General features: G+C 42.3%; 1 protein-coding gene across 2 annotated transcripts; it reads left to right on the top strand.

Annotated features, from left to right (window-relative positions):
- The first annotated feature begins 48 nt into the window (after positions 1–48).
- Positions 49–16,467, top strand: LOC124287460 (tetratricopeptide repeat protein 36 homolog). 2 transcript variants are annotated; one of them, XR_006901272.1, is made up of 5 exons: positions 49–392; positions 6,214–6,393; positions 7,550–7,651; positions 15,409–15,621; positions 15,700–16,467. XR_006901272.1 is itself a non-coding variant. In XM_046724012.1 (4 exons), exons 1-4 carry the CDS (start codon positions 254–256, stop codon positions 15,561–15,563), a joined length of 576 nt encoding a protein of 191 aa, XP_046579968.1. In that variant the 5' UTR covers positions 49–253; the 3' UTR covers positions 15,564–16,467. The 2 variants fall into 2 exon arrangements, 1 of the variants encoding a protein (XP_046579968.1); XM_046724012.1 differs by having other exon boundaries at positions 15,409–16,467.
- The last annotated feature ends 3,377 nt before the right edge of the window (positions 16,468–19,844 follow it).

The raw sequence follows: 19,844 nt of genomic DNA on the forward strand, positions 1-19,844 counted from the left end.
TGAACGTTTACTGTCGTAATAACAGAATGTGCCGTAAACAAGTGAGACCCTGTGAAGGTTTTAAAAGACATGCTCGGTCTTTCATCTTGCTTTTCAAAATTGCAACTTATCGTTATTTATTGTATATACCTACAATGTACCATTTTAGAATTTTGAAAGAAGCAAATTAGCACTTAAGCCATTTTCGAAAATACACAATAAATGCAGTTTTTCACTATACGATCCACATTTTATATAATCCACATGTTCCAAAATGTCGACGGATGCAAAGCAAGCGAAGATGGACATTGACATAACTCCTCATGACAAAGGAGTCCTTAATTGTATATTTAACCCTGGATTGCCTTATGGAGATTGTGTAGAAGAGGAAACACCACCTGTATATATAAATGGTTTGTACTGTCACTATTTAAAACGTCAACTTTTAACTCACCTTGACAGGGGTTGATGTAAATTGTAATACTAATAAGTTTGCGTCGAACGTTCATGCATAATCAACATTTCAACGCAACGTAAACTTCATGCAAACCAAAGACGTGTTTGTGCAAACTAATGTAAATGCCAGGTGCAGGTTACTTTCAGTAACATGTTGCACTCGGTTCAGGTAAGAATAAATCTTCCAGCATCTTATGGCTGTTATCATGTGGTTTAATTGGAAAGTAAGTGTCTTTACTCTTTAAGTGATGTATTTCTCTCCGCATGACTTGTTACAAGCACAAACATGTACTCATAAATCAGTTTTATAGAAGAAATCATTTTTGTGAGATTTATAAATAAAGGTAAGGCCAGAGCAGTTTTATTTCTTGTTTTACAGATCCGTCAGTCTTTATTTTTCAAGAGTAAGAAAAGTAATTCCCGTAAAAAATATAATCCTAATGTCATTTTGGGCCTAAAATGTAAACTTACAAAAAAAATTGTTTTTTGCCTCACATACACTTCATAACTTGCCAGAAGTAAAATACTTTTAGCATTTAGCAATTGGACAAAAATCTGTAAAACAAGAAATAAAATTGGTCTGGCTAAGGCAAAATTGAAACAGAATCATCAACCATTTATCATAATGGTGTAAGGTTCTGTTGAATGTATCTGATACTGAGGACTTGTTATGAAAATTGCTAAACAAATATTTATGTTTGGGGTCAGGACCCCCTTCTACGAGGATTCATAAAAAGAAGGCTTTGTCCTCTACTGTTGCTGCACCCCCAGCAGAGGACAGAGCTAAACAAGCCAAGGTCACCAAAGAGGTTCCTACTATTCCCATCTCTGCTACCCACTTACAACCTGTTGTTGCACCCACACCTGCGCTAACCATTGATGCAATTTCAGCTCCCTTGCAGCAGCAGATGTTGTCAGTAAAATCCCTAATCAGCGACGCGGTCTCCGGGCTCCAGCAGGAGCTTGGTACCAAGTCGTCTGATGGAGATGGAGCTGGCGCATCGATTGGAGGAGGGCAACCTCCGGCAGACCTGATCTGAGCTCCGGCGCATGTGACGGCTCGACCTTGGGACCTTGCATCGACCAGGGCTCTGTCTCTGGCCCCAGTCACTTGCAGGTTCCAGGCACCAGTGACTCAAGTTTTGACCTGCTACATGTGGTGCTAGGCCCAGCTCTCCAGGGCTTCCAGGCACCTCAGCATCTCGAGGCCACTTCGGGCTACTGGGGAACCCTGCTTTGGCAGACTCTTTCTTCCGCCTCAGCGCCACGGCTCGAACTGGAGCTGGGGACAGGACAACTCGGGCCCCCTAACTCTGATTGACCTTCTGAGCCCTTCGGCGTCTTCCTCTGCTGTGGCCTCGACAACCAAGGCCTTGGTATCTAGAGTGGTCGCCACTTGTAGGAGGATGAGGGAAGAGAGGAGTTTGGGGAAGAGGTCTCTCGGGTCGTCCTTGAGGCAGGTGCGTGAATGAATCGCTGCCGTATTGCCTCGCTGTCCCCGCGCAAGAGCCCGACACTGAGTTACACCTGCCGGGGGAAGCCTTTGCCCCTAGTAAGGTCGCAGAGGTCAGGTTACACATTCTACCATCACTGGTGAGTGAGGTAGTTAATCCTCTGAGATCCATTCTCGCTTCAATATACCTGATCCTAGCAGATCATACGCAATGGGGCGAGGAGGGGCTATTTGAGCTGCCAGTCGGCCAGGTAGGGCCATCGGCTGCCACCCTTTCCGGCTAATGCTTCAATGCTGAAGTCCGCTTACCGCTGCTTCAAGGAGCAGTACTGGAACACTGTTCAGCAGTTGAGAGTGGTGGTCCATTCAGCATACCTCTCTGCTTTGTGGGGAGAGCTGGTGGACCAGGACTAGAGAGGTGATGATGCTCGTCCGGCAGTTGATGGACGTACACTCCCACCTGGCTCGGGGCAGCATTTGTAGCTGTACTAGCCAGATGATGTGTGCTATCATGGGCCTGCTTCAGTTATGGCTCTCGGTAGCACGCTACTCGCCAGCCACACAACATTCACTGCTTTCGCTCCCTTTTAAGATGGGGTCTACCATCTTCCCTGGGGTTCGGGAGGATGCATAGGCAGTTAGCACCTTCAAGAACTCTAAGCACTTGCTGGAAGACCATTCCACTTCTTGCCAGAGGCCCTCGGTTCTTGCCATTTCCCATCCTTCAGTGCCGGCGAAGGAATCTGCAAAATGGACAGCATTGCAGACGCGGAAAGTCAAGAAGGCTGGAGATAAGGGCAAGGCAGCTCTTCCGCAGCAGCCCTTTAATGCGAAAGGGAAGGCTGCCCTTGCTTCCCGTAAAGTATCTGTCGGGCACCCTTGGCGTCCTCCGCTCAAGCAAAAACTGTTTTGCCGACTGCTGGGGTTCACTGCCTCCAGCCAGATGTCCTTGTCGGCGTCTGGCTGTCCAATGTCCTTCAGGAAGGGGAGAAAAGCCACTTCAAATCCCTGGGTCCTGTCCACACTCAGGGATGGCCACATGCCACAGTGGAGGCGACATCCACCATCCTTTTCATGAGTGCGTCTCACACCAGTGCCAGCCTCCCGAGAGAAGGCGGACATTCTCCGTGCCAAGGTCCAGTCGCTGCTAGACAAGGCAGCCATCGAGGTGGTTCCACAGGGTCAGGAAAACAAGGGGTTCTATTCCACTTACTTGTTAGTGACCAAAAAGGACGGAGGGTTCAGACTCATTCTCAATCTCAAAGGGCTGAACAACATGATGGAGACACTGCGCTCAGTGATCTCCTCCTTTCGAGGCAGAGGATTGGCTCATGTCAATTGACCTCAAAGACGCATACCTCCATGTTCCGATGCACCTCGATTTTCGGTTCTTCTTCGACGGGCAGTGCCACTGGTTTCGTGTGCTCCCCTACAGCAAGGGTGTTCACCAAACTAATGTTGATCCCAGCGCAGGTCGCCAGATCTCAGGGCCAGTGTTGTTACCCGTACCTGGACAACTGGCTCCTCGGGGCTCTTGGCCAACTCAACAGTTGAGTCAAGATACCAAACAGGTAGTGATGGACATTCTGATGAAACTGGGCTGGATTATCAATGTCAAGAAATCAGAACTCGTCCCGACGCAGGATCTGGTTTTCTTGGGGGTGAGATTCAAGACAGAACAGGGGATTGTTTCCCTGTCTCTGGACCACATTGTCAAAGTTCAGAGGTCTGTTTCACTGTTCCTCAAGTCCCCTGTAGCTCCGTAGCTTCAGCTTTGGACATGGCTCCAGTTGCTACGCTACATGGCAGCAGCAGTGGACGTGGTTTGGCGTGCGCATCTGAGGATGAGACCTATACAGCACGCACTGGCTCAGATGTGGTCCAACTCGGAGAGCTACAAGAAATTTCTCGAGATGCCGAAGTGGTTAATTCCATCTACGGTGGTGGACAGACATCAGGAATTTATCCAGGGGGCTCCTGACGCAGTCCCTGATGCCCACACTCTCGATTCATTAAGATACATCCCTCACGGGCTGGGGCGGTGTTCTGAGCAACCGGTCAGTCTCGGGACTTTGGTCAGAGCACGAGATCAGCCTTCACATCAATGTGCTAGAATTGAGAGCAGTCCGGTTGGTGTTCGAGAACTTTTGTGGAGCAAGTTTGAGGCCAAATGGCTCGTCTGGAGATGGACAACCAGACTGCCATGACCTATATCCTGTGTCTTCATCCCTCCTCCAGGAGGTGTGGCAGTTGCTACTTTGGTGCAATCAGTCGACATACGGGTGATGCCTGTTTATCTCCTAGGGGTAGACAACATCTGGGCAGACACACTCTCTCTGTGTATACTGGCTCCTCACGAGTGGAAGCCCGATTGGGGGATATTTGGGGTTATCTCCCAGTTGTACGGGTCGTTCCAGGTGGATATGTTTGTCTCTGGGGCAACAAACCAGATTCCAGTGTTTTGCTCTCAGATTCCAGATCCGAGAAGCGATAACCAATGACGCCTTCCAGCTCAATTGGACGGACAGGGCACTGTGGGCCTTCCCACCAATACCACTGATTCCCAGGATGCTCTCGCAGCTAGCCACGCAACCAGTTCGGCTACTTGTGTTTTCTTGCACCTCTTTGATCGGCTCAAAGCTGGTTTCCGGTAATTCTCAGGTTTCAGGCTCAGCCTCGTGTAGTACTACCCTTTTGACCTCACCTTCTATCCCAGAACGGAGTGCCACACTTGAATCCCAGGATTCAGTGGGTGGCTTGGCGTAATTCCTGCATCAGCGGCAGACACAATTATGGCTTTCGGAGGGATTTGACAAAATTTCCGTACGACGATAGATGGGCCTGCTATGCACGCTGGTGTATTGGCAGCTACATTCTTGATCCCCTTTCTTCAGATTTAGTCGCTGTTCTGGAGTTCCTCCAGTCTTGGTTGAAAGGATGTCTCAGTGCTTCATCTATTCAAGGCGACGCCACAGCTATTTCTGCGTTCCATATTCCTGTCAATGGTGCTCTTTTGGGGCAGCACCCTCTTGTACAGCGTTTTCTAGCAGGCGTGGACAGGATCTGTCAGGCAGATTAGTCCCCCCATGGGACTTGTCAGTGGTTCTTGACTGGCTGTCGGTCCTCTGTTTCACAATCTATCGTCTCTTTCCCTCCAGCTGGTGACGTGGAAGGAGGCATTTCTTGTGGCAGTAATGTCTGGCAGACGTGTCGGTGACATTCATGCGATGTCAGCCGATCCTGCGCTAACTGTTTTTTACAAGGACAGGGTCAGCTTTCGGTTGTCAGATTCTTACCATCTTAAGAGAGACAGTTTCTTTCTTGTAACTGCACCTATTGAGCTTCCCGCTCTTTCTCAGCTGGGGCGGTGGGGTAGCCTAGTGGTTAAAGTGTTGGATCGTCATGCCGAAGACCCGGGTTCGTTTTCCCATATGGGTACAATATGTGAAGCCCATTTCTGGTGTCCCCTGCTGTGTTATTGCTGGGAAAGTGCTAAAAGTGGCATACGATAAAACTCAGTCAGTCTATCTCAGCCTCCCTCGTCCGGTACCTCTCTTCAACTTGCTCACGTGTTAAATGTCCTTAAGACTCTTAATGCCTATGTCAAACGAACAAAGGATATCCGTAAGGGTAATCAGTTGTTCTGCTGTTATGACAGGGGTAAGGCTGGTCTGCCGGCGAACAAGCAAACCATATCTGGGGGACTTGTCTCTGCCATTTGCATGGGCTATATACACAAAGGCTTGTCATCCCCAGAGGGTTTGAAAGCTCATTCGTTTAGGGCAGCAGCCACCTCCAAAGGATATGCTGCGGCTCTGTCCATTGAGGAGATCTTCTCCGGGGCTATCTGGAGCCAGCTGACAACATTCGTCCATCATCAGAGAGAGAGAGAGAGAGATGTATTTATAGATTATTATAGATTAGGGATTCCACTTGTTATAGGGTTCGTTTTGCCAGACAGAATGCCACTCCAGGACTCTGGTCTATAGGAGTCTGTCTTATGCTTATAAGTATCCCAAGGAGGATCTCTCCTGAAAAAAGAATCGAACAAACCTGTAGAGGTTGCATATTCTTCGAAGAGAGTCCTCCCTTGGGTACGGCCACCCACTTCCCCACATTCTGTGACTTCATTCAGCACGGAAAGTGAGGTATGAGGTAGAGTCAATATTTTATTCAAATTATAGCTACAACTGTCGAAGGAATTTAAAATGGACATTTAAATCCTTATAAGTACCCCAAAGAGGACTCTCTTCAGAGAATCTGTAACCTGTACAGGTTTGTTCGAATTTACTCAGGTGCCATTTTAAAGGCTTTTCTTGTTTCAGTGGAGAGTGAAGAAGTGAAACAAGTGAAGGTTCTAGAGCTGCAAGCAGTGAAGGCAGCCGAGGCCGGTGACCTTCCAACTGCCCTTGACCTCCTGAATGAAGCTGTGACAAGGGCCCCTGACTGGGCTTCCACGTATAACAACAGAGCACAAGTACTTCGCCTACGGGGAGATATCCAAGGTATTTGTTCATGGCTATGATCACAAGGTTCGAAAAAGCTTGAAAAAGCCTGAAATTTGGACATTTTACTCTACATAGGCCCTAAATTCGTTTCAGCCTTTAAAGGCCCTAAATGCCAGTGATTTGCCATAGAAAGGCCCTATATTTAGCAAAACTTGTCAAGCTATGATTTTACAGGAAACTAATACATGATGAAAATACCTTGCATTGGATGTTAATTAGTCTCTATCATGAAGCAAAATGTTCCCAGTGCAGATGATGTTGGTAAGAGTTATTTCCCCTGATGGTCGGTTCCACACCTGACCAACCTTGTCTGTATTCAACCATTTTGTGTTATATGTGTTGCTATAGTTCCTTAAACTTGTTGATTGGGCCTTGAAAAGACCCTAAAAAGCCTTAAATTTAATGGCTGATGACCTGGCGACCTTCCAACTGGCCATGACCTCCTGAATGAAGCTGTGACAAGGGTCATATTCAACTCAGGATTAAGTAACAGCCCTAGTGTGTACACATTTATGCGTTCAGATATAAGTTGCTACCGTGACTTCCTAGATTTTACTTGAATTTGAAAATTATTTATCAAAGCCAGATATGCAAAATGGAATATATTGAAGGAATAAAACTTCAGCTGCTGACTTGTTTTGGTAATTGTTAACCAATATTCATGACATGTATCAATGGAATGGGTACTGTACCCACTGTATTTATTGAAGGAATAAAACTTCAGTAGGTCATAACAAGACAGTTGCTGACTTGTTTTGTCAAGAATCATTGTTAACCAAATATTCATGACATGTATCATATTCAACTCAGGATTCGTAACAGCCCTAGTGTGTACACATTTGTACGTTCTGTGGCCAGTATGTCTACATAATATTTCCTATTCATATTTTCTAAAGGTGGCCTCCAACCATGACAGAGAAAGAAGTACTTTCCGATATATATTAACTTCCATAGTCACATTAACCTGTGTTAAATCAGAGGTTGCTGTTGTGATCTAAAACAGCGTAAAACTATACTCACTCACTCTTCACCGGTCAATCCTTAAGACAACCATGTATCATGTTTCATTTGTCATTATTCATACATAGATTTTAGAAAACTGATGGGGTTTTGAGAGTGACTGTTTAAATTTTATGGCATTATTCTTTTTCAGGAGCACTGGAGGACTTGAATAAAGCTGTAGAACTGAGTAGGGGAGAGGGCAAGGTGTCATGTCAAGCATACACCCAGATGGGACTTATCCATCGACTGGAAGGTGGGTGATCAACAACTTATCTCCCTCACAAACAGGGTGGCAAATGAAGTCATTGTAAAACGACCCAAGAGCAGGCCTACCAAAGAAAACTTTCCCACTGTGCAGAAAAACGCAGAAAAGCCCACATTAATCGTGGAAATAGCAACATAAACATAATACCTCGCTACTGAAACAGTTAAAACGGCAACTTTAAATCGCTAACACTGCATCATAAAACAAGGAGCCCGCAACTTCGATTTTGCGCATGCGCACATGGAAGAGGAAGTCTCGACCGCATGTTGACATTTTCCAGCTTGGACAAAAGTAACATTCCTTTTTAAGTATTTCTATTGTGTTATTTGGCATTTATCATCATGATACTTGTGTGCACACTTGTTTAGTTTACTTTCCATTCGTATGAAACGATTGACAGCAACTATTTCAACAGATTTAATACTTTTTCCACGCGAGGCGATTCACGGTTGCTCCGAAATTGGAAAGAAGCCCGGATCGTAATGCGCATGCGCAGTAGAGGTCAGAGTTCGCTGATATAAAAATGTTGCAGTTTCATAGTTTTTCGTTGCCGTTTTTACTGTTTCAGTAGCGAGGTAATGTGTTTATGTTGCTACTTCCAGGATTAATGTGGGCTTTTCTGCGTTTTTCTGCACAGTGGGAAAGTTTTCTTTGGTAGGCCTGATGAGGATCCGGGTTAGAATTGATCTTCATCAACTCATGCTTGTCGTAAGAGGGATTGGGTGGTCAGTAGGGATGGGTATTGCAGGGAATATTCATATTGCGATATATTGCGATGCGAAAGCATACCGGGGTATATTGCGATATGTAGTGCAATATATTGCAAGAAGTTTTTTTAACAATAAACTACTTATAATCAAGTTAACGCTTTATATTTTTCCTTATCCTGACTCATGCTCTTTTGCTTGTCTTCTTCTTCTTGCGAACATAGTGGAACACTTGTATCTCCTTATTTGAAGCTCCCTTCAAAATAAAATCACTAATTGGTACTCACCACGAGTTGCTTCCCCTTGTCTCCCCTGGCGGGAAAAGGTGTCGCCACCTTCTGCCCATGTGCTTCACTCTCTCCTTCTTCGCCCAGTGAGCAGGATGTGAGAGCGCCTCGTGTCTCCTTACACACCATATCCTTTGATAATCTCTTAGTTTTTACCTCTCATAGGTTACTATAGAGGTATAGCTAGTATCCTTTACTATTTGTATTGATTAATTATCGTATTTCTACTGTTTATTCACGTGTATTCGTGATTGTTCAGCTAGCTTTACGTTGATGAAAATCTGTACGATTTGTAGATTACGTTTTTCTGCCTCCGATCCACATGTAATATGCCCTAGTTGTTCTACGCCGTGTACGTTTAATTCACGTTGCAGTTACTGCATTAATTTATCTCTTTCTGCATTTAATAAATATCATCTTTGCGTCTTAAGACGTGCTGCAGATAGATCACGCAAACAAGGGCAAAACATGGCAGAGAGTCCAGATATTCCATCCAGTCAGCTGCTAGCGATCGACCCTCTCCGCCTGGTGTTCTGCTAGAGACCCCTGCGGTAGAGGAACGTGGGACGCAGTCCGTTACTCGAAGAAACGACCGCCTCCCCAGACATCCCGCCATTGCAGACCAAGTCTAAGAGGGCCTCATCGCCGCCTCAACGCAGATTGAGGACACCCAGGGCAGCGCAGACTTCCAAAGGAAAATCTACGAAAACAGCGAGAACTTTCTCAGCCGAGATCGTTCCAGCAGCAGAATTGGGTCTCTACGATGATCAGCCGATAATCATCCCCGACTTACGGCAGAAGAAGCGACCGGTGTCAGCGACTGTGACTTCTGCAGAGATCACCATGCAGCCTGATGCCTCTACACCGACGTCAGACGTTATTGATGTGAACCCCATCGCAGAGAAGACGCGCCCGACGACTTCGTCACAGATCATCCCAGAAGACATGATCACGGCAGATTATGAACATCATGGAGGACCACTACAAACTGCAGAAGCAGGGTCCGAGCCTTCGCGAAGGCTCCAACGTAGACAGCACCCCAGAGGCACCCCCCGTCAACGTAGCAGCCAAGACGATGTCACCTTCGCGAAGGAAGTCCCGGACCACCTTGACGAAGGACCTAGATGTACAGCCATAGAAGACTTCGCGAAGGCCTTCGCGAAGGCGGGATAGATCATCACCATCTTCGATTTCATCTCTAGATATGGACTCGGACCATCAGACATCACGGAGGCCTTCGCGAAGGTCATATCATCGATATCATCGATCCCCCGGCCCCACTTTATACAGCCCCGTGGTCGACAACATCCATCTTTGACGGAGAAATCGACAAAGTCGCCAAGGAAGTCTCTAAGGATTCCAGGGAAGTCCTTATGATTAAATCGATGGACACACTAGCCAGCGTCATTCGTCAGACTTCACAAAGATACTCAGGCAGATCTAAGTTCACGGGCCTACAAAGAGCAAGAGACAGGAAGATAGCCAGCTCTAGAGGTAAAGATTCTTTTAAATTAAGCCCATATGGCAACTATAGAGGAGGATCAGGAAGAGGCAGGACACCCAGAGGTTCCCGCAACTATAGGCGCTGAAACACAGGTTCGAGCGACTGGAGTCTTCCACCCCAGCCGTTCCAGTACAGCCAGCACAAGTGGGTGGGCGCCTCCAACTACACTGGAAAACTGGGGAATATTGCAAGACCCTTACGTCTCCAACATTCTTCAACACGGAGTTTTGGTATCCCACTACAGGCCAAGCCTCCGCTGACAATCAAACCCCCAAGTTCGATTTACAAAGCGCAGCAACTACCAAAGATAAGATAGGCTGTTTCATCACTCCTATCCAAACAGGCCATAGAAGTAATAGATCAAGCAAGCGTCGAACCAGGTTTCTACTCCCCAGTTTTCCTAGTTCCCAAGAAAAACTCCACGGAGAAATACAGACTCATCTACAACATGAGCTTTTCAACAAGAATTATCTACGCCAAACCACCGAAGTTTAGCATGATACATTTACCTCAGTTACGCCAGATGATTCGTCCTATGGACTACATGGGCAGCATAGATCTACAGGATGCCTACCTGCACATCCCCATTCATCCCGATTCAGGAAATACCTACGATTTACTCTAGAAGGGCTACATTACCAGTGGAAAGTACTCCCATTGAATATCATCAGCCCCTGGCTATTCACGAGGATAACGAAACCGATTATCATATTTCTACATCGTCAAAGGGCTCGCGAGTCGCGTTTTCCTCGACGACGGGATACAAGTAGATCAAGATCCACAGCGTCTCAAACTACAGTTAAATTACATCATAAAGCTACTAACACAACTAGGTTGGTTAGTAAACTTACATAAGTCGGACCTAGTACCATCGCAAGACCTGCAGTTCCTAGGTATTGATTCATCACAAATCGTAACCGTATTATGGTACCAGAAGACCGTTGGCTCAAGATACAACAGACCATTCCACCAGCTCTACTCTCTCCGTTACCACTTACGACAATGGCAGAGCCTACTAGGTCTTCTCACATCAGCCCAAGACATGACTGTCACAGGCAGACTACAGTTTCGTCCCCTACAGGTCCTCATCAACGCACATCTCAACGATGTAAAACCATTCAGTCTACCGAAACATCTCAGACCTCATCTACTATGGTGGACCAAGAAATCGAATGTCTGCGAAGGGATTTGTTTAGCAGAGCAGGAATACAAAACCCATCTGTATGTAGCCAGCGTCACTCCAAGGTTGGGGAGCTCATCTCACCAACCACCGCGATATCAGGATTATGGAATCAGCAAGAATGCAAACTCCATATAAACAGTCTAGAAATGAAAGCTGTAATCAGCGCCATTCTACATTGGAGCACATTTCTACAAAATGCGCATCTAATGATCCATACAGACAATTCGACAGTGGCGTTCTACATAAACAAGCAAGGCTCAACGAGATCGATGAACCTTTTGAACCTAAGCTTTCAACTGTTCGATTTAATACAAGATCTAAATCTACATGTCAGAGCAGTGCACATTCCGGAGCCAGAAATATACTAGCAGACGCTCTCTCTCGGCCTCATCTACCATCACCGACAGAGTGGATGATCAACAGGGAAATATTTGCACAGATAATCAAGCAATTAGGGCGCCGCTAATAGACCTATTAGCCACGCGATTCAACAATCAGCTACCGACATTCGTGTCACCAGTCCCAGACCCCCAAGCTTGGGCAACGGACGCTCTAAGTCTATCATGGGAAGGCCCCAATGCGTACGCGTTTCCGCCGCCGCTATTACAGAAAATCAGACAAACACAGAGCCTACAACTCACTTTGGTCGAGCCCTACTGGCCGGCCAGAACGTGGTTTCCCACACTAATTCAAGAAATCGGTCAACCAGCACTGGAGCTACCCAAAGCTGGCGCAAACCTGTTAATTCATCCTCACACCAAACAAGTGCACGGAAACCCAGCAATGTTCCAACTACTGCGTATGGACTGTATACAAATGTGTTTAAACAAGAGAGGATATTCTGCCAGGGCGGCAAAAGCAGTCACGCTTGCCTTACGTTACTCAACTCGTAACTTGTATGACGACAAGTGGCACAGTTTCGAAAATTATGCAGCAAAGAAAGGTTTTACAGCAAGAGAGGCTTCACAACCTCAAGTGGCAGACTATTTGTGTTACCTGCGCCAAAACAAACATTTAAAAGGTTCAACGATATCAACATATCTTGCGCTTAGTTCTGTAATCACCATGAGAGCGGGTGTCAAATTAACAAGATCTCCAGAGTTACTGGCCTTACTACGAGCATTCGATTGGAGGACCAAAGCGGAAGTTCCACGCCCCAGCTTGGGATCTGAATGTAGTGTTACAACACCTCACGAGTGAGGTCTATGAACCTTTGGAATCAACAACTTTTGAATTTCTCTCACAGAAAACACTGTTTCTGCTATCTCTAGCCACGGCAGCAAGAATGTCTGAAATTCACGCTCTGGATTACGAGAGGATACAGTTTGATGACAATCATAACACAGCGCACCTCGGATTAAGATGGGATTTCATCGCTAAAAATCAACTACCAGGTCAACCAGACAGATTATTCCACATCCCGGCGCTATCCTCTATTCTCGGATCACAAGATACACAAGACCTATCACTGTGTCCAGTAAGAGCTCAAAGTTTATTTCTGACGATCCAAAACAAGGAGAAGATTTCTCAAACGTTTATTCATCCCCTTATCGCCTACGAATCAAACAGAAGTGTCACGGACCACAATATCTATTTGGATAAGGACTGTCATTCTCCGTGCCTACAAGGCAGCAGGCTTGGACCCACCAACAGCATCAAATCCACATGAGATCAGGGCACTGGCCTCCACCCTCGCCCTACGGTAACTGTTCCTTGAACACGATTATGGAAGGATGCTATTGGAAATCTAACATGGTATTTGCTAATCACTACCTGAGAGACATCACTACAGAAGATGTCTCTGGCATTCCACCATTCGGACCACTGGTCCTAAGCCCAGCAACTGACAGTCCCTCGTGGCGTTAAATTTTATCCTCACAAGATTAATCTGTATTTTATACATACTTATCTAGCTTATAACTCTACGGAGTTTTAGGGCTATGTATATATGTTCAGCTTAAGTTATTCAACCTTAAGCATATACTTTTGATATATTCAATTTCAGTGCCTCTATCAGAGTCACCTATATATATATATATATATATTATATGTATTGTTCAATATTTTCATAATGTAATTCCCCTTTAATGGCTTTATATAACCTATGGTTTTTATACAGGAAACATCCTAAATCTAAGCCTTCATGAAGTTCCCGTAGGGGATATTACAGTATATCTATACAAAATCACTAATTATAAATCCAAAGTATTCTGTTACTCCCACCTCCGTTCCGTAGGATGCTACAAGCAAAAGAGCATGAGTCAGGATAAGGAAAAATATGTAATTTTTGGAGTAAAATTGATATTTTATACTTATCCTGACTCATGAGGTTAGCCCTCCCATCCTCCCCACATAACACTTTGGATTTCCCTGTAAGTCCAAGTGTTGGGCTCGCAAAATCAGGAGAGAGTGAAGCACATGGGCAGAAGGTGGCGACACCTTTTCCCGCCAGGGGAGACAAGGGGAAGCAACTCGTGGTGAGTACCAATTAGTGATTTTATTTTGAAGGGAGCTTCAAATAAGGAGATACAAGTGTTCCACTATGTTCGCAAGAAGAAGAAGACAAGCAAAAGAGCATGAGTCAGGATAAGTATAAAATATCAATTTTACTCCAAAAATTACATTTATAAAGCAAAAACACAACAAAATCACTATGCTTGATTAAGCTTTAATTTAAACTTTTTATCATGACAAAATAAGAATATAGAGATAATATTTAAATGAAATTTTCAGCACGATCATTCCCACCACCATTACCACAGTTGCCACGATCATCAAGGTTTCCGAGTGTTACGAAGTTTTCCGAATGCATGTCAAATACCGGTTTTCGATCAGCGTATCCCAATACTATCGTTTTCATGTCTGAACTGGTTAATACCGGTAAACCGGTTATATTGCACAGCCCCAGTGGTCAGACGATGACTTGGTTGATACATGTTATTGTATTCCAATTGTGTAGTTCAAAGATGGACGGAGTGAGAAAATCAACAACATACTTTTGACATATTTTATATTAAAAAATGCATAAATCGTAATGAGTAATAGTACATAGACTCTGCTTCATTCTATTTCCGTGATGTGAAGCATTGATATAAGTCACTTGCTATGTTGCAGCACTTCTCCCTTGTCTTACAGACTTGTAAAACTTCATTGGTGGTAGGATTTGTTAGAGCAAGTGTTTTAATGGTTTAGTCATGATATGACTGAAATATTGCCGATGTGACGTTAAATAATAACTCACTTTAATGGTTTACAGTGTTTTGTCAGCAGAGGTAACTATTCAGATGCAACTTTGCAAGCTGACACTAATTGCAAGTAATTTGCATGAAAATTGCTTCTTGTCAATGTGAATTTTACAGAGGCCCCAGGTGTTCACAGATGTGTTTATTCCATACTAATTAACATATGTTGTATTATTGTCGTTGATACAAGCTGTTGTTGACTACCAGTTTAAAATGTTGTCATGTCAGGTCATTTGTTGATGAATGGACCAACCATTTAATATTGTGAGAGCTTGGGGGTGGGGATGTCGAGGTGGGGGCTGAGATTTTTTATTGCTTATCAAAGGCAAGTCAAAGCATATTTAGAAAATTTGATTCATTGTCTACTTTTTATATTGTGCTAAATTTTGTGAATATAGAAGACTGGTTGTCATATATCTGAATAGATATTTTTCCTTTTTTTCACTGTAATGAGTGGGTAGTCTAGTGGTTAAAGCTTTCACTGTGTGCGTGCGTGTGTGTGACAAATACAAAACCATTAAATACCATTATTTAATTACACAATTGGTTTACCATCTATTTTTTATTTCTTTTGTAATGGGTCTATTGTATACAGTGCACATTACATGCCCTTTCATGCATACTATAATGTTGTTTTTGTTAATTCCTCCCAGATGTATATTTAATTCTGTACTGTTAGAATCTATATGGAATTGGCACATCATAATATAATACAGAAGTTATTATCCATAAAATATCAAACCTTTCTTATTGGTAATGCAATACATGAATACCACAACATATTGCTACAATCAGCAGCATCAAAACATTTACTGATTACAGGCGATGACACCCAGGCAATAGAGGACTTCAAGAAAGCTGCCCAACTCGGCAGTGAGTTTGCCAAGCAACAGGTGGTGGCACTCAACCCCTATGCTGCGATGTGCAACCAGATGCTGAGTGAAGTCATGCAGAAAGTCCGTCGAGGAGAACAGTAGATACCCTGCAGTCATAGCCAAGTCTTTCACAGTACACAGTAATGTGATTGAAATAAAGATAATTACTTGAGTTGATGTAATTACTACAGTCATAGCCAAGTCTTTCATAGTACACAGTAATGTGATTGAAATAAAGATAATTACTTGAGTTGATGTAATTACTACAGTCATAGCCAAGTCTTTAACAGTACACAGTAATGTGATTGAAATAAAGATAATTACTTGAGTTGATGTAATTAAACTATTGGTATGAAACAGTGAGGTAACAGTGTGTTTTGGGTGTTAAGGTTAGGTGAGTCTTGTTCAATTTCTTGTTTCTCTCAAATGTCTGAAGACGAACTTCGATGAACAAAAAAAAATGATCACTTTCTTTGAAGTAGATATGGAATCGCTTACTGCTTTCCTGCATTACCTATATTTTCTGTGTATGAAATGCACATGTTATTGTTATGCTTCAGTCGTTAGAGTTGGATGGTGGTGATGCAGCTGTTGTTTTGTTTCAGATGAAATGTTTGTTGAAGTGTGGACAAAAATATTGCAGCTATAAATATTGCTGTAAAAGGTTGCTAGAAATTGGTATTTCCTGTACAGGAGGCAGTGGTGGCCCAATCATTGGGGCTCAGCAATTCATAGTGCTGAGCTACGTCAGTTGGGCCTTTCAGAAACCTGTATAAGGGAACCCCTAATCAACAATAACTTCACTTATTGCTATAATAAGGTCACTTTACAAATGTTTTTGTCAACTTAAAGAATTTTTGCTGACATTTGCTGAAGTCTTGGAGCCAAATATTGGTCTCTGAGCATGTGTTAAAATACCCCTTGAATGTAGATGCATTTGTGGAGCCTTGTAATACCAAGAGGGAATGGTTGTTTAGCATTGTGGAAATGTTAACTATGGCAGAGGGACAAAGTGACACTGACTCCAGTTTAAGATTAACTTTTAGTATTATGGTAATACTGGCAGAAGTTATAAGAGAGGCAATAATATAATCAACTGTGTCATTACAGCCTGATATACACCAGAATTAATTTGTCATCTGTATGTAGATTGTATTTATTACTCACCCACTGAAGATATCACTGTTTAATAAATCTACAATGTTATTACACAATGTATAATAACATCGCATGATGCCGGACGTATGACATCACAATGCTAATGCCTCTGTCACAATGGTATTAGACATTTTTGGACTTGCAGAAAGCTGAGAGTCATCACACTGTAGGCAATTTATGTATGAGAGTAATAAACAGAATACTAAACTCAATTACAAGAAATACCATTTTTATAAAACTCATGAAAGGTTTAGTAACAAATTCGCTGTCGCACGTTCAATACCAAATCATTAACTCATTTAATAAAAATGGTATTACCCGGAAGGTCGTTTAGTATCCTTTAGTATCGTTTAGTATTATAAGGATTATATGTCAGGGGGGTAGCCTAGTGGTTAAAGCAGTCGCTCATCACGGCGAAGACCCAGGTTCAATTCCCCACATGGGTACAATGTGTGAAGCGCATTTCTGGTGTCCCCTGTCGTGATATTGCTTGAATATTGCTAAAAGCAAAAAAAAACTAAACTGTAGGATTATATTTTATCCTGTGTAGAAAATCACATTGTCCATGTATTAAGCATTAAGTGGCAATTTTTATTCAAATTAGGCATGTTGTAAAGAAATCTATGGCAAAAGAATTCTTAAGAAGACAGTGTTAAGCAAGTATGGGTGTTTATAAACTTTAAATATTATTACTATGGGCTCAACTGACATGAAGTGTACATTTATCCAACAAGTTAAAATGTTGAAAATCACATTGTCCATTAGCAAGGGCAATTTATCTGCTGTATTTTTAAACTTTAAATATTTTACTATGGCTCACATGAAGTGTACATTTATGTTAAAATTTGATATCTTTTAGCGGCATTTGGAGTTTATATGGATGTCAAATTTATGGTATTTAAGCTTAAAAAGAATAAGAAAAGAATAAAGAAGCTTAAATCCATAAAATTTATATCTTGGACAAGTTAAAATTTGACATTCTTTGATAGATGCATATATATATATATTTGTCAGTATTTCCAGTTAAGCCCTGACTGATCACACATCACAGGCAAATTTGTATATAATATTTTTTTATGTTGTGTGGGATTCTAGTTTTTGCAGTGGAGGTTTTTAATTTTTTGTTTGGGTTTGAAAGGAATTATCACTTATAGTGACATTTTGTTTGTTTGAATCATAGAATATGCTATTGTTATACCACTTTGGTGTGAATTATGAAATATTTGTTTATGGGCTGACTTTACAGATTGTGATGGTGGTATTGCCTAATTTTGTTATCTAGTTCATTCCAGAGTATTTTCAAGAAGTAAGATCTGTTATATATTACATAAATGTCCATGTTTATTCATGTTGGTTTATTTTTTTAAAGGAAAATTACGTATACTATGTATACTTTTATATAGGGATATTCCTGTTTTTCCAGTAGTTCTAAGACTTATTGTATAGGTAAGTGACAGTACCCCTGTATGAAAAGTTAGTATTTTACATGCCTCTGACTGACTTCAGTCAAAATTATCTCCAACTAATACACATCAACATACGAATGGAACTCAGAACAAAGCTTAATTTCATTTCCTTCTGGACTTAACTTTTTCTCAATGGTCTGGGAGACGGACTATACAAGCCTCAAAGAATGAACTTTATAAGAGTGCTATATGTGTACTATTTTCTTCAGATTTAGAACAATAAATATCAAATAATTCCTGGATTAATATTTTATAGTCAATCTGATTTTACAAACCTGTTCACTTGTCATCTGTATAATATTTGTATTTGCCTTTTGTAAAATCCAGTGGCAGCTATGTACAGGATGTACTCAGACTTTTATTCTTGGTATTTTGGCAGAAATTGAAATACAATCCATATTAATTGTATCAGCAGTGTAGGATGAATTTTGTGGAGAACGGGTTAAAAAAATATCTAGTCCGTCCTCATGTCGGGTAAATTTTAGCAAACCAATGACATATATATAATGATTATAACCTTTTTGAATATTTACTGCCGAAGGTGTTTTATTTATATTTGGAGGACAGGCTAGATTTTTCTGCCAGTCCTGTGGACAGGCTAGATTTTCTACATCTTTCCTACACTGGTATCAGATTCATATATTTCAGAAACAGCTAGCAGTATTATGTTAACTGTAAAGGTGGGAATGACCATGGTTTACAGTAACAGTTATATATGTGAGGCAGGGTGTATTCGTAGTGAAACAGCTGGAGATGAGTGTCATGACCAAAAGCTATCTTAAAGTATCTCAAACAATTTATGTTTAAAGTGGGAATGTTATTCAGTACATTGTGTTTTTTGTTGGGTTTTCTTTTCAAAATAAAGCTGGTGCATAGTTTTATTTTTTGTACGTTTTGTGATCTGTAGGTAGATAGCATTGCTACACTGACATGTCAGACAACGATGGATAGATCAGCCCCGCCTACAACATCACGATCCCATCGGAGAAATGTTATCCGAACTTGTTTTGATGTAATGAAACAAATGCTAACACAACTGTTTGGTTAGCCAAATAAATGCCATGGGATCACTTGCAATATTTTAATTTCTTTTGAGTTGTGAATCAAAATACCAATGTGCAAATGGTTTTTGACAATCTTATTAGAATGTTAGTCTGTTATATATCTTTAAGTATGAATCGGGGCAGTGGGGTAGCCTAGTGGTTAAAGTGTTGGCTCGTCACGCCATAGACCCGGGTTCGAATCCCACATGGGTACAATGTGTGAAGCCCATTTCTGGTGTCCCCCGCCGTGATGTTGCTGGAATATTGCTAAAAGCGGCGTAAAACCAAACTCAGTCAGTCAGTCAGTTAAGTATGAATCAGATTAATACTAGTGGAGTTTTAATTAATTTGTCTTATTGTTAAAACTATCATTAGATCTACTAATGGTATACACAAATATTTTTGTTGTGAACATGGAGATATGAATTTAGTTCAATAAGAGTGATTTTTGTCAAATTCATGTTTTCAGTTCTCATTTTCCTAGGGCAAGTTGAGTCCATAAACAGTCCTGCCCAGTACTGATGTCTGACTAGTTATTATACATTCGTTAATATCAGTGTGAAAATATAAATATCAGTTTGTGGAAAATGCGTCTTGTTGGAAAACAAATTGTGATATCCTTTCAACATGATTTATTTGTTGGTAATATGAGTAAGTCTTCCCTAATACAGTATCAGATGTTTCCATATTCAACTGACTGTATTGTTTACCAGTGC

This window comes from Haliotis rubra, unplaced genomic scaffold (genome assembly GCF_003918875.1).
Source record: "Haliotis rubra isolate DU_JTF1 unplaced genomic scaffold, ASM391887v1 Scf400, whole genome shotgun sequence".
NCBI classification, from domain to species: Eukaryota; Metazoa; Mollusca; class Gastropoda; order Lepetellida; family Haliotidae; genus Haliotis; species Haliotis rubra.

What these genes read in the sequence shown, in the direction of transcription:
- LOC124287460 (XM_046724012.1), top strand. Translation starts at nt 254, where the DNA reads ATGTCGACGGATGCAAAGCAAGCGAAGATGGACATTGACATAACTCCT. An exon ending in CCTACGGGGAGATATCCAAG is followed by an intron (nt 6,394 to 7,549) that starts GTATTTGTTCAT and finishes ATTCTTTTTCAG; the next exon opens with GAGCACTGGAGGACTTGAAT. An exon ending in ACTTATCCATCGACTGGAAG is followed by an intron (nt 7,652 to 15,408) that starts GTGGGTGATCAA and finishes TACTGATTACAG; the next exon opens with GCGATGACACCCAGGCAATA.